The sequence below is a fragment of the Oryctolagus cuniculus genome, chromosome 6 (genome assembly GCF_964237555.1).
Source record: "Oryctolagus cuniculus chromosome 6, mOryCun1.1, whole genome shotgun sequence".
NCBI classification, from domain to species: domain Eukaryota; kingdom Metazoa; phylum Chordata; class Mammalia; order Lagomorpha; family Leporidae; genus Oryctolagus; species Oryctolagus cuniculus.
Genome location: NC_091437.1, coordinates 41,335,951 through 41,349,594, shown reverse-complemented (window position 1 = coordinate 41,349,594; position 13,644 = coordinate 41,335,951). Strand labels below are relative to the sequence as shown.

The 13,644-nt window shown below is 49.8% G+C and overlaps 1 protein-coding gene across 2 annotated transcripts in view; it reads right to left on the bottom strand.

Annotated features, from left to right (window-relative positions):
- GALNT10 (polypeptide N-acetylgalactosaminyltransferase 10) overlaps positions 1-13,644 on the bottom strand; it is a 256,674-nt gene that overhangs the window by 27,936 nt on the left and 215,094 nt on the right. For both annotated transcript variants that reach the window (XM_002710328.5, XM_008255295.4), the window contains exon 7: positions 11,217-11,334. In XM_002710328.5, the coding sequence (XP_002710374.2) occupies positions 11,217-11,334 (118 nt within the window). The remainder of the gene's footprint in view (positions 1-11,216; positions 11,335-13,644) is intronic.

The window sequence follows — 13,644 nt, the reverse complement described above, 5'->3', positions numbered from 1 at the left end:
GTGGGTGGTGTTCACTGCCAGCTTGCTTCCCAACACACCCCTCTCTCCTCCTTTGTGGGGCCGCAGATGCCTGCTCCAGGAGCCGTGACGCCCACTACAAGGGGTTTCTAAACATCTGCCAGCTCATGTCTTGGAGTCCCTCTCCTCCTGCTGTGGAAGAGCCTCCTCACGAGATGCCACCAGGCAAGTGCAAATCTAATTGTAAACGCCTGCTCCCCATTCGTTTTCATTGCTGCTTTGATTTATTTTATTAGCAAACTTCTTTTGTGTGATGACAGGCTTCATTACAGTGTCTATAAAAGACAATGACTTGCTCTTATCTCCGAAACGGAGAAGCAAAGAAGTGAGTGGTGATGTGCATCAGGAAAACAATGGGACCCGGAGAGCGGGAGAGCGGGAGAGCGAGCAGGTGGCAGAAGGGCCCACCCGGCCATAGGAGGGAGATGCAAGCAGGCAGGGGCTGCAGCGGGGCCTCTCCATCAGCAGATGGCTGCCTTGGGGCCACCAGGAATGGCATGGCCCCCACCTGCAGACAGGGGCAGACTGGCAGCCAGTCACGTTTTTTTTCTGTTGACAGCTCAGGAACCCTGTGCAGTGCAAGCCCTCAGCAACTGCACTGGGGGGAAATACTATGATAATAACTGCCTCCAGTTACAAAGCATTAGCACACGGGGTAGTGGTGAGGAGGTCAGATTCCAGCTCTTAAGCAGTCTCCTAAGTCTGAAAGGCTCACGGTTTCCTGTTTTATGGAATGGGGTGAATTCTGTGCCTTCTTTCGAGGGCTGAAACGAGGGAATGCGGAAGCTTGGAGGACACCACAATCTGCATGGTGTCGCCTTGCCACACAGCACCTGTCACTGCATGCAGTGCACACTGCACGTGAGCATTCCTCCCAGAAAAGAAATTCACATGGTTTTTAATGTGTTTGTTTTGAACAAGTTATTACTTCAAGAACTCTCACCAGCATGCAAAAACCTCAGTTGCCATTGCTAGTCTGGGATGTTCATGATGGTTACTGGATACTGGATGCATGGGGACTGTGCCATTTAAAAAAATTATTTATTTGAAAATCAAAAGGAGAGAGAGAGAGAGAGAGAGAGAGAGAGAGAGAGAGAGAGAGAGAGAGAAGACAGAGAGATCTTCCACTGGCTCACTCCCCAAGTGGCTACAACAGCAGGGGCTGGGCCAGGCTGAAGCCAGGAGCTAGGCGCCTCTTCCAAGTCTCCCACGTAGGTGCAGGGGTATTTGGCCGTCTTCCTCTGCCCTTCCAGGTGCATTAGCAGGGAGCTGGATTGGAAGCAGAGCAGGTGGGACTTGAATTGGCACCCATATGGGATGCTGGCACTACAGATGGTGGTTTAACCTGCTGTACCACAGCACCAGCTCTGGGTACTATGCCTTGTAGGTTTATCCCACCCCTATAGTGGTCTTCCTCAGAGATCTCTAACAGCACTTAAATCACCTGCATCACAGAGAGGTCCCCCTTGGCTTGTAGACAAGGCCCTCTGCCACCTGTTCCTATGGCCTCCTATCCGCTCTGTAACCCCTTGGATTCCCGGTGTGGATGTTGCTGAAAACTAGCTGTACTGCACTCAGTCTTTGCCCCAGGCTGGGAGAAGGGCATGCACATTTCTTTCTAGGAACTTTGTAATCAACACAAACATGAACTCATTCATTCATGCATACATGATCTGGTCATTGGTCTGCTTTGTTTGAAAACTCTGTTGAAAGAAATGGAATGGAAGCTAGCTATCAAGAGTGGACGCAACAATGCAGAGACTTGAGAGCTGGGTGACAGTGTTTTAGAACCCGCCATCCACGCTGCCTTCCACACCCAGGCCTGAGCACCCTTTCCACCCAACACCCCACCTACTCATTACAGCTGCAATATTCAACTTTGAGCGAGCACCAGAATCAGCTGAAGTGCGGCTTGCTGCTCCCAGCCCCCAGAGTGTCCCACTCAGCAGCCAGGGTGACACATGAAAATGTGCATCTCTAACAAGTTTCCAGGTGGTACAAATGCTGCTTGTCCAGGAACCACACTTTGAGCACCACTGTAGTGACAGTCTGTCTCAGGTGAGTGTGTCTGCCAGTTCACACTGTCCTCAAACAGCCCAAGGAGCATGAGCCTCTTAGGGCTCCTTCGTAGATGAAGAAGTAAAACTTCAGCAGAAAGGGCAGGTGAGTCCAAGGTCTGAGAGTTAGTTTCAAAACTGCTTGGAGCCAAGGCCTTCGGCCTCTTTTGCCAGCCTCGGACAGGTATCTTCCCACGCTTGTCTTCCTGCAGCCACAGTCCAATCACAGCAACAACAATGCCAATGCTACCAGCTACCATTTATTGGTCATTTATTATGTTTTAGGCACTCAGTCAGGCTTTTAATATATTTTGACTAATAGCACAGTCACAACTACACTCTGGAGTAAGGATTATTCTATCCTCATTTTATTGGTGAAGTTAAATGCAGAGAGGTCAAGTCACTTTCCCAAGGTTACATGGTAGCTCACACTAGAACCCAGGCAGTTTGATTCGAAAGCTCCTGTATTCAATCCCATGCTGTTCTGCTTCCCTGCCTAACATGAGGGTGCTGCCTATAACGGCACCGCTTCTTGAGTCGCTAAGACCTTTGAAAACGTCACTATTAGCATTTCTAGCAACAAAATGCCAAGGTGTGAAGAGACAGGGAGTAAGACATGCACACATAACCCTCAGCCTTTAGAGTAGCAATGGGAGAGGTGAGCTGTCACAGAGACACTCGGGGATGGCTTGCAGAGGCTGGAGGGCAGAATGCCTTCCCTGTCCCCAGTCGGCAGCTCCTGGAAAGGCTGGGCAGGTGGGGCTTGTTCCAGCATGCTCAGGAAGGAAGCAGCTAGCACCAGGTTCCCGGCAGCGCTGCTGCAGCAGGTGTGACACACAGGGGGCTGGCAGGGGGAGTGATGGGCGGGAAATGCTCTGCTGGGGGCTGTTTGTACGGCATTCTGACCTCCCTGTACCACTCAGGCCAGTCTTGGGAAATCACTTCTCTGTGGTGGTACAACCCTTTGGAGCTGCTGCTGCTGACCTCTGGGCCCTTGATGTAATGATAGCCTTTCTCTAGACTGGAGTCACTTTTCCTCTACCCCGCCCATGAGTTGGGAGAGATGAGCACTGGGCTTGGAGCCTGGGTACCTGGGAGTTAGCTGGCCTGGGGCAGGGCTAGCCTTTGAGCAAGCACAGCAGTACCAACCAAAGTAAACCCCACTCACCCCTGAGGCTCTGTGGCTCAATTCACATGGTTTCCCTCTGGAGCTAGGCTCAGAGAACTTCCTGACTAGGCAGTGAAGGGCGTCCTACCCTTCGTCCCCTCTTGTGGCCCCCATCACTCCCTTGCTCCTACAAGCCCACAAGGGAATCCTTGGAGCCATCTCCATCTCTCAAAGGAAGAGTGGAGTGCTGCCTCTGGTCCCTGGAGCAGACCTTGCAGAAGTGCGCTCAGCGGGGGCCCAGACTTGCGGGGAGTCATCCTGAACTGGCAGAGGGCCCAAACACTGCACTGGAAAGCGTATGGGGAGGGGGCAGGTGGGCTGAGCAAGCAACACCAGGTCCTTCTTCTCACATACCGTTCCTGATCACAGAGGTGACAGGTACTTGTTTCAACACACAGGCTGACAGAGACAGCCGTACTTATTCCTGACACCCCTGAAGGCTACTGCAGCCATGAAGCCTTCATAAGACTGTGAGTCACTTTTTGAAGTAATTTAACTTATGCCTCAGTTTCCTCATCTATAAAATGGGGAGAATGAGAGTGCTGCCCTGGTTATGTTAAGAGGATTAAATGATGCAGTGCCACGGACTGGGCCCTTCACTTACTGAGTATAAGTGCTCAGTCAGCTGTGGCTGGTATGCATGTACTCTGTGTTTTTTCTTTGCATTTGTCATATTCTTAAAAACTGAATATGAAGATCATATAACACATGTATATACAATATAATATATAGATACTATTTTTATTCACCTTTTAAAATTTAATATTCCATTCTTTAGGTACATTCTAACTTATTTATCTCCTAAGGATGTGCATCTGTATAATTTTCAGTCTCCCTTCATTGTAAGTAATATTTGAACAAACAACTTCTACCCAAATCTTTGCTCAGTTATGCACTGTCACTCTTGGATAGGCTTCTGAACATGGAATTTTGGAACAAAGAATATGCTTATTCTGAAATGTGATGGATTTTGCCAAATTACTATTCACAAACGATGTACCTACTGATATGACTCCAAAGCCCACATCTTTCTAACTCCAGTTTGGCCATGTGGTCCTGCTTGGACACTTTCTCTCTCTTGTATCTCACAGTTGAAGATATTCTTACGGTGGCTCCTGGGACACTGTGAAGTCCTCTTTCTGCCTGCCCCGATGCCCCCAGCTCTAATCCAAACAACCTCTCACATCAGTGTGGGTCAAAGGCTTTCCCCACAGCATCTTACCTGATCCTGGCTCAGGGAGTACAAAGGAGAACTTTTAGCAGGACTCTCTGGGAGATGGAGCAGCTGGCCCAGGGTGTCCAAAAAGGATGGAGAGCAGAGATGAGAAGCCAGGGCCTTTTTACCAAGCACCCTCCCTGGCCTCACCAGCACCCAGAGATCGTGCTGCGGGTCAGGGTGAGGCAGTGCAGAGGAAGTTTTAATAACAGTGAGAACGGTTCCTGCCTTAGGATAGCTTGACTTAAACTGTTCAGCTTTATGATGGTGAAAAAGCAAGAAGCATTCCACAGAAACCATACCCCCAATTTGGGTCTTTTCTCAGGACAGCCATGTGTGGTCCCACCCTCTCTTGTGAGTGGGGTTTACAAGCCCGTGACTGTGAAGGGAACAATGTGCACTCTGTAGTGTGCTGTGTTGCTAGGCTTGGGCACTTGTTAGCTGAGGTGCATAAGATGTGTTTTCTACTTCAGATATTTTCAATTTGTGATGGGTTTATTGGGATGTAACTCTCTTGTAAATCAAAGAGCATATGTACTTGGAGCTGATGTTATGGCATAGCATGTAAAGCTGCCACCCGCAATGCTGGCATTCCATATGGGTGCTGGTTTCAGACCCCGCTGCTCCAATTCCTACCCAGCTCCCTGCTAGTGCATCTGGGAAAGCAGCAGAAGATGGCCCAAGTAAAAAGGCCCTGGCTTCTCATCTCTGGGCCTCAGCTTGGCCCAGCCCTGGCTATTGTGGCCATTTGGGGAGTGAACCAACAGATGAAGAGCGAGCTCTCTGTCTCTCGCTCTCTGTAACTCAGCCTTTCAAATAGATAAACCTTTAAAAAACAAATAAACAACCACAAAAAAACTGAGTATATGTACTTAAAACACCTACAGAAGCCAGAGACTGTGACACAGAGGTGGATGAGGCCCCCATCCTGCCTCCAGGAAGCTCACAGTCCAGCAGGGACAAGAGGCGGCTCTTAGGGTCATGCTGACGCAGGGCATTCACAGCTAAGCAGGCAGCAGGGGGACGAGAGGTGTACAGTGTTGGGGTGTTCTAGGCAGCACAGTGGGCTCAGTAAGGTTGAGAAGTTAAGTGGCTGTCTGTACAAAGGGACTTCAAAAAGTTCGTGGAAAAATAGAATGAAAAGATACATTTATTTTGGAACAAAAAAGTTTAAAATCCATACATAGTTTTTTCGTAGTATTCATTCTGAATGAACCTTCTGCAGGCCCTTGCATGACCTGAGACTGGATGAGTGTTGTTGGCCAGAACAATGAAAGGCCGTTCAAGGAAAGTGAAGGCCTGGCACATGAGCCTGTGGCTCTGACAAGTCCTGCACAAGTGGGTGAGGTGGGCGTCTGTGGTTTGCCCTGGCCCCCACACACACCCCCTTCTGGGCCAGCACCTGAACTTGCCTTTGGAGAATGAGCCCATCTCAACCCTCCTGGCTCCATGTGGTTGCAGCTAACCAATGAGAACATTGTTCAGGGACGGGCAAGTGACCAGCTCGCCAATGAACCTCAACTTGGATGACAGCAGAGAGAAATTCCTTTCCTCTGGGCTGCTGGACTGTCACCAAGGGAAGCCAACCCAGATGAAAGCAGAGCATGAGAGACATGGCGCACAGATCATCAGTCCTGGGGTCAGGATCTGTGCTGGAATTTCATTCAGTTGTGTGGGCCTGTCAGTTCTGGCTTATGTCTAAAATCTGAACGATCAGGGTTTTGGTCACCCACGATCAAGACTCCAGACTAATTCAACAGGGTGAGAGGGAAGTGGGAAGTTGGAGAGGTCAGCAAGCACCAGCTCAGGAAGCTAGTGGTAGGCCTGGGTATGGCACTGAAGATTTATGCAACTATAGGACTAGGGGGATTCTAACTTTCAGGCAGGGGAACTGTGATAACGTGACTGTGGCTTTTGGAAACAAGAGCTCTGCTGAGAGAGAGAGAGAGGGAGAGGGGGGGGAGAGAGAGAGAGAGAGGGTCACAGACTCTTTTAGAAAATTCAGAGCTGTTAAAACATCCTTTCTGGGGTTTTCCCATCAGGCTAGATGGCTGGGACTAGAGCCAGAGCAGAATTATTAATTCGTCAGCTCTGATGGCACATACCAATTTATCCTAATTTCTGAAAATACACTCACGCCTTTCAGATGAGTCTCTTTTCTCTGTCACTAAGAACAGGGATCTGAGTGGAGATTTATCAGAAGGAATCTGGCCCTTCGTAAATGGCTGCTCTGGTCGAAACAGAATACCTGTGTCCCAGTGAGGAGCAGCCAGCAGATGAATGGGCTCGCCTGTTCCCCCAGCTCTGCGCACAGACATTCCACAGGGGCTGGGACTCAATGCACTGGCAGACGGGCTGCCACTGGCTCGGAGGACTTGGGTTCTCAATGCCAGGAGAGAGTGAGCCAAGGGGGAAGCATCTCCCTTCCAGACCCTGGGAGCCTTCTCATTACATCGCCTCATTTCCCCTGGACAGTGACGGATGTAACTGGAGCGAATGGAAACCCGGGCCAGCCTCCCGCCCCTCCCGGTTGAGAGACTTCCAGTGTGGCTTCATTACCAAGTCTTTTGTAAATAAACTGTGTGGAGGAAAATGCCATTTGTTCTGCCATAATTGCCTGATGAGCATCATTAGATGGGTCTTTGAAACACAGAGAATGAAATCATTTCGGGTTTAGAAATTCCTTTGTGCGAATCTTTCTCCATTCACTGTTCTCCATGGAGGGAGTTTCTCAAGGGGGACTTAGATCAAAGAGCAAGTTAGGAGTCCAGAGGCTGGGTGTGGCCAGGGACACACCCTCTCTTGGTATTCAATCAACAAACATTCACTAAGTGCAGGTAATCCTCTAGACACTTGAGACATAGCAATAAGACACAGAAAGATAACTATTGTACTGAAGTTGACATTCTAAGAACTCACAGCCTGGACATGCCCATTTCTGAGAACAAACTTGGAAGAATACATTATAAGTCAAGCTTGTTTAACTGGCACATTGGGGAACTACAAAGTTAAAATTCTTCTGACTCCTTGTGTGTGAGTTCACTGTACCCATAAGGATGTGACATTTGGAAAACTACACTGTTTGGGCTACAGATACTAAATAAATGAACTATGTGCCATCACTCACTAAACCAGCACCCATAGCAGACATCACTAATGAGCCACTGCTCTGTGATAAGCTTGATGCAACCTCAGGACATGTGTCCATACAGAACTGAGACAGCCCCTACCTCCCAAGCAATTAGTGTTGGTTGGGAGAGGAAACCTAAATGCTTTTTCTTTTTTTTTTTTTTTTTTTTTTTTTTTTTTTTTTTTTTAGATTTTATTTTACTTATTTGAAAGGCAGAGTTACAGAGAGAGGTAGAGACAGAGAGAGAGAGGTCTTCTATCCGCTGGTTCACTCCCCAGATGGTCGCAACAGCCGGAGCTGCGCTGATCCGAAGCTAGGAGCCAGGAGCTTCTTCCGGGTCTCCCACGTGTGTGCAGAGAGCTGGATCAGAAGAGGAACAGCCGGGACTAGAACCAGCGCCCGTATGGGATGCCGGCACTTCAGGCCAGAGTCTTAACCCGCTGTGCCACAGTGCCGGCCCCCAGATGCTTTTTCTGACTTAGAATGTTATTAACTGAAAGAGGTTGCAGAATATCTAAGTAAATTAGGAATAACCCCAGGAAGAGGCAAACACTGAGAAGAAAAGAGAGGGATTGCAGCCAACTTCTTAGGCTAGTTTTCCTCTGATGTCCCACAGGGGCCATAGAACACAGTGGGTCTGAGCATGGGCTCTGGAGTCAGGCTGAACGGGGTTCATGCGCTGGTTCATTCTGTAATTTACAGCCCTGGTCCCAAGTCCAACTCGTATCTGCCCTGTGAAATGGATCTAATGATGACACCACCTCCCAGGGTTGCTGTGAGGATTAAATAAGCCAACACTCGTGAAGCGATGGGCAGGGACTCTGTTCATGCTGATCGGGGTGGAAATTCAGTGGTTATGCACCAGGGTGGATGAACAATTCCTGACAGCTGGCATCCACTCTGACTGGCTGGCATTTGTGCTATCACAGTTGTCAAATAGCTTGAATATTACCCCCTGATATTATTTTATTTTTATTTTTTTTATTTATTTATTTATTTTATTTTTATTTTTTTTGACAGGCAGAGTGGACAGTGAGAGAGAGAGACAGAGAGAAAGGTCTTCCTTTTGCCGTTTGTTCACCCTCCAATGGCTGCCGCGGCCGGCGCACCGCGCTGATCCAATGGCAGGAGCCAGGAGCCAGGTACTTTTCCTGGTGTCCCATGGGGTGCAGGGCCCAAGCACCTGGGCCATCCTCCACTGCACTCCCTGGCCACAGCAGAGAGCTGGCCTGGAAGAGGGGCAACCGGGACAGAATCCGGCACCCTGACCAGGACTAGAACCCGGTGTGCCGGCGCCGCAAGGCGGAGGATTAGCCTAGTGAGCCGCGGCGCCGGCTCCCCCCGATATTAGTAATTAGTTTTATTTGGGGGATAACTTCAGAAGTCTGGAGGTGTGTGCAGGGGCCCAAGGAGGGGTCCTCCTTGGGAGGTGTGTGCTTCCCCCTTGGCTCACTCTCTCCTGGCATTGAGAACCCAAGTCCTCCGAGCCAGTGGCAGCCCGTCTGCCAGTGCATTGAGTCCCAGCCCCTGTGGAATGTCTGTGCGCAGAGCTGGGGGAACAGGCGAGCCCATTCATCTGCTGGCTGCTCCTCACTGGGACACAGGTATTCTGTTTCGCCCAGATACACACTGGTTTTCAAACCAAAGTAATGTTTTAGTAGAATTCTAGGTTGTACATTTTTTGCTCATCAAGAGTTTGTGTCCCCCAGTTCTGAACTGCTCAACCAGATAACGTATTAGAAATGACAGTAATCTTTAGAGTATTTATTAAGAAGGGTTATAAAGCACCTTGGTAGAATGTGTCATTAAACCCATTTTGCAGAAGCAGAACCTGAGGCTCAGTTCAGCAAGGTAAGGTTTCATTGTCCAAAATCACCTAGTGTAGGGTGGGGAACCTTTTTTCTGCCAAGGTATATGGATTTTTACAGCATCATTCACAGGCCATATAAAATTATCAACTTAAAAATTAAACTACTATAGATTTATTGAGTTTTGAGTCCTGCCCATGGTTGCCTTGGCAGGGCCAGACCAGATGATTTCATGGGCCTTATACAGCCCATGGTCTGGAGGATCTGCACCCCTAACATACAGGAAGTGACAGAGCTGGGATCTGACCTTGGCAGTCTGACCGCAGCAACAAAGTCTCAATCACTGCATTTCACAATGATTCTTTGCCTTGAAAGCTGATGCTCTATTCAGGGGGCATCAGGGTTGTACATCCACCAAGGTCAGCTCAGGGATGTGCTGGGTATCCCTCATGAACTGGGGATATGCCTTAGCCAGGGGTCCCTGGGGGCTCTGGCAGACCTCAAGGGCAGAGGACAAGTCACCCCTCCCCTCAGACAGCCCAAGCCTTCTTCACCTGAGATCAAGACAGAAGCCCACAAAGAGGAAGATGTAGCCTTAGAAGTTTGGGTGCTTAACTAGTTATTAGTTAACAACTCCTTTACCACCACTGCCAGAGAGCTTCTGTAGCCTTTGGGCTGGGCAAATGGGTTATATAGTAAATATTGATGTACTGCATCTCTAACAATTTCTACCTATTTATTTGCTGCTAGTCATGCTCCCAGGCTGTGTGTTAAGCACTTTTTAGACATTATTTGATCTCATCTTCCCAGGAGATCTGTGAGGTAGGTAGTACTACTATTCCTTTATCTCAGATGAGGAAACAAAGCTCAGAGGGGCTGGCACTGTGGCATAGCTGGTAAAGCTGCTGCCTGTGGCACCAGCATCCCACATGGTTCATGTCCCGGCTGCTGCACTTCTGTTCCAGCTCCCTGCTAATGCCCTGGGAAAAGCAGCATTAGATGGTCCAAGTGCTTGAGCCCCTACTACCCATGTGAGAGACCTGCAAGAAGCTCTTGGCTCCTGGCTGTGGCCTGGCCCAGCCCGAGCTGTGGTGGCCATCTAAGGAATGAACCAGTAGGTGGAAGATCTCTTTTTCTCTGTCTCTCACTCTCTGTCTGTAACACTGACTTTCAAATAAATAAACCAATCTTCAAAAAAAAAAAAAAAAAAAAAGAAAGAAAAAAAAAAAAAAGGAAGCTCAGAGACTTGTCCCAAGTCAGAGCGACACTGTGTAGTAGAGCTGCGGCTGGAATCCAGGCCCACCTGACCCCACACTGCAGCTTTCATGTCAGGGTCTGCAATGCTGGACTCTTGCAGTGATAGATTCAAGGGAGAGCCTGACGGGGCAGCCAGGAGCCACCGTGGCCAACTCACATCCTGTGAGGCCAGGTGGCTGTTATTAGGGCCCAGCATCCTTCTGGCCTGTGTGTACTGCAGGGCCTGCCTGGCTCCTGTCCCCTGATGCAGGTCTGCTGGCCATCTAGATCACAGGCACGCTATGCACGCTATATGCACTGGATGCGAGCCCTTTCTTATCCCAACATCATGAGAAGGGATGACAGGCAAATGTGAGTCACAGTGTGGCTAAGGCCAGGCTTTGACAGCCTGAGGGAAGCCCCCACCCCTCCCCAGGAGTGGCCTACCGGCCCTGGACTTCTTCACCTAGGGGCAGGATGGCTACAGACCCCGAGGCCCCCAGAGCCTTTCTAGACAGTGGCTAGACAGGCAGCATGCCGAGCCCAGGGCCACGAAGAAGGGGCTTCTGGAGAGCCAGCTCACCTTGAAGGAGATCTCATACTGCTCCCCTCCCCAGATCTCCAAGCCTGGGTCATATCCACCCAGCTCCCAGAACCACTTCCGGTCCACGGCGAACAGTCCACCGGCCATCACGGGAGACCTGTCAGAGAAGAAGGGGGTGGTGTGAGGGCACAGACATGCTGGCATGTGCTCCTCTCTGATGACACAAAGCTGTGTCTACCAGGGACACCAAGGCCCCTTCCAAGGCAGGGGCCTGGGCTTTTATCTTCCCTTTGTAAATGCTATGTTTTAAACAAACAGATGCAAGACTCCCCTACATGATTAACAGCTAAGAATGCCTGTGAAGTGAAATCACAGCACCTCCTTCCCATGGGCCTCAAAGCTGCATCACATCTATATCTCTCCAGTCCTCCTTCCAGGTAAGTCACAGGGAACAGCTCTTCCCCTGCCTGTCTACAATGGAGAGTCTCAGAGAAAGGAGAAACATACAGCTTATTGTGCCCCACCCCAGGTCGATGGAAACGATCTCTGGGGCCAGGGTCTAGGAGTCTGTTATACACGTGCCTTTGTCAGTACACCTCACATGGGCATACTGCATGGTGGTGTTGCACCAAGAAGCTGCAGTCCCTGTTCTTTCAGCTAAACTGGGAGATTAGACGAGCTCCACTCATTCATTGTCCCGGTAGTCTATTCACTGAGTGCAGGCTGCAAAGCAGGTGCCAGAAGTATACTGAGGTAGGACAGAGTTCTTCAGGGAGGCCAGTGCAGTGGGGTGGCCACATCAGGAGAGAAGCATGAAGAAAGTCAGGTAGAGGTGTGATAAGGGCCTCTAGGAGGTACAGAGAGAATATTATTGCATGCAGAAGGAGTGTCTGCCTCCAGCTTGTGGGAGTGAGGAGGGAGGCTGGAGCAAGAGGTAAGGGTCAAGGAAGGATGCTCAGGGGAAGTGCATTCCAGGGGGTTTGCAGTGGGAGGAACTGGGGGAGGAGAAAACAATGCCTGGAAGAGCACCCAGGGAACAGGAAGTCTGCCTGGCATTGAGCTAAGCCCCAGGGGATGCCTTGCTGCCTGCCAGAATCCCCCGGGCCGGCACAGGGCTGGTACCTGCCCGGGGCCAAGAGTTTGCTGTGTGAGAAACTACCAGAAAATGGTGGTGTCTTGATCTCCTGGACAACTCCAAACTCTCACTGCAAAACATTCCAGCAGCGCCCTCCTCTTCCCCTCCCACCTGGAACTGCAAGCTCATGGGGAGTGGGTTGACAAGACTTTGCTACTGGCCTGCCAATAGCAAAAGAGCCTGCACAGTGAGAGGTCAATGTGCCAGTGCTATATGGAGCTCATTAATAACACAGACTTACTCCTGGGCTCAATCCCAGAGACAGACCTTGTTACGCATATAAAAGTGTTGTAGAACTGGGTAACTTGCTCAGGGCGCCAGAGTCACTAAGAGGCACTGCTGAAATCTGAGGATTTGAGCGCCATCTGCACCCCTTGCCACCACATCACTGCCTCGGTCATGAACCACAGAGAAGCAGGTAATGAGAGGAGAGGGGACCAGAACCTGGGGCACCTTTACTCTAGGGTCTGATCTCCTCAAAGGATTTAACATTGACCCTGTGCTGCCCACAACGGTAGCCAACGGCCACAGGTGACAAGTGGGCTCTGGGGATGTGGCTGGCCTGAGCTGAGATGTGCTATGGCTAGGGCACACACTGGGTGTGAGGACTCACTCTGAAGAAACAATCATAGAGGACATCATTAGTAATAGCAAAGTGTTGGTTACAGGCTAAAATAATGGTATCTTAGGTATACTGATTTAAATAAGATATATTAGGGCCGGCACCGCGGCTCACTAGGCTAATCCTCTGCCTGCGGCGCCGGCACACAGGGTTCTAGTCCCGATCGGGGCACCGGATTCTGTCCCGGTTGCCCTTCTTCCAGGCCAGCTCTCTGCTGTGGCCAGGAGTGCAGTGGAGGATGGCCCAAGTGCTTGGGCTCTGCACCCCATGGGACACCAGGATAAGTACCTGGCTCCTGCCATCGGATCAGCGCGGTGCACTGACCGCAGCGCGCCAGCCACAGCGGCCATTGGAGGGTGAATCAACGGCAAAGAAAGACCTTTATCTCTGTCTCTCTCTCTCACTGTCCACTCTGCCTGTCAAAAATAAATAAATAAATAAGATAGATTAAAGTGAATTTTAATTATTTTTTTCTTACGCAGTCACTAGATAATTCAATATTAAATGTGGCTCACATAATATTGGACTGTGCTGATTTAATCTCTTTGAGTCTGATTCCCCATCTACACAATGGAGGTAAGCTATACTTCCTAACTCATGTTGCTAGTGTATTTCTTTTTTCTTTATTTGAGAGGTGAATAGAGGACAGGGGGTGCTCCCATTTCCCCCCTCATTGCTGGTTCACTCCCCAAATGCCTGCAATAGCTGGG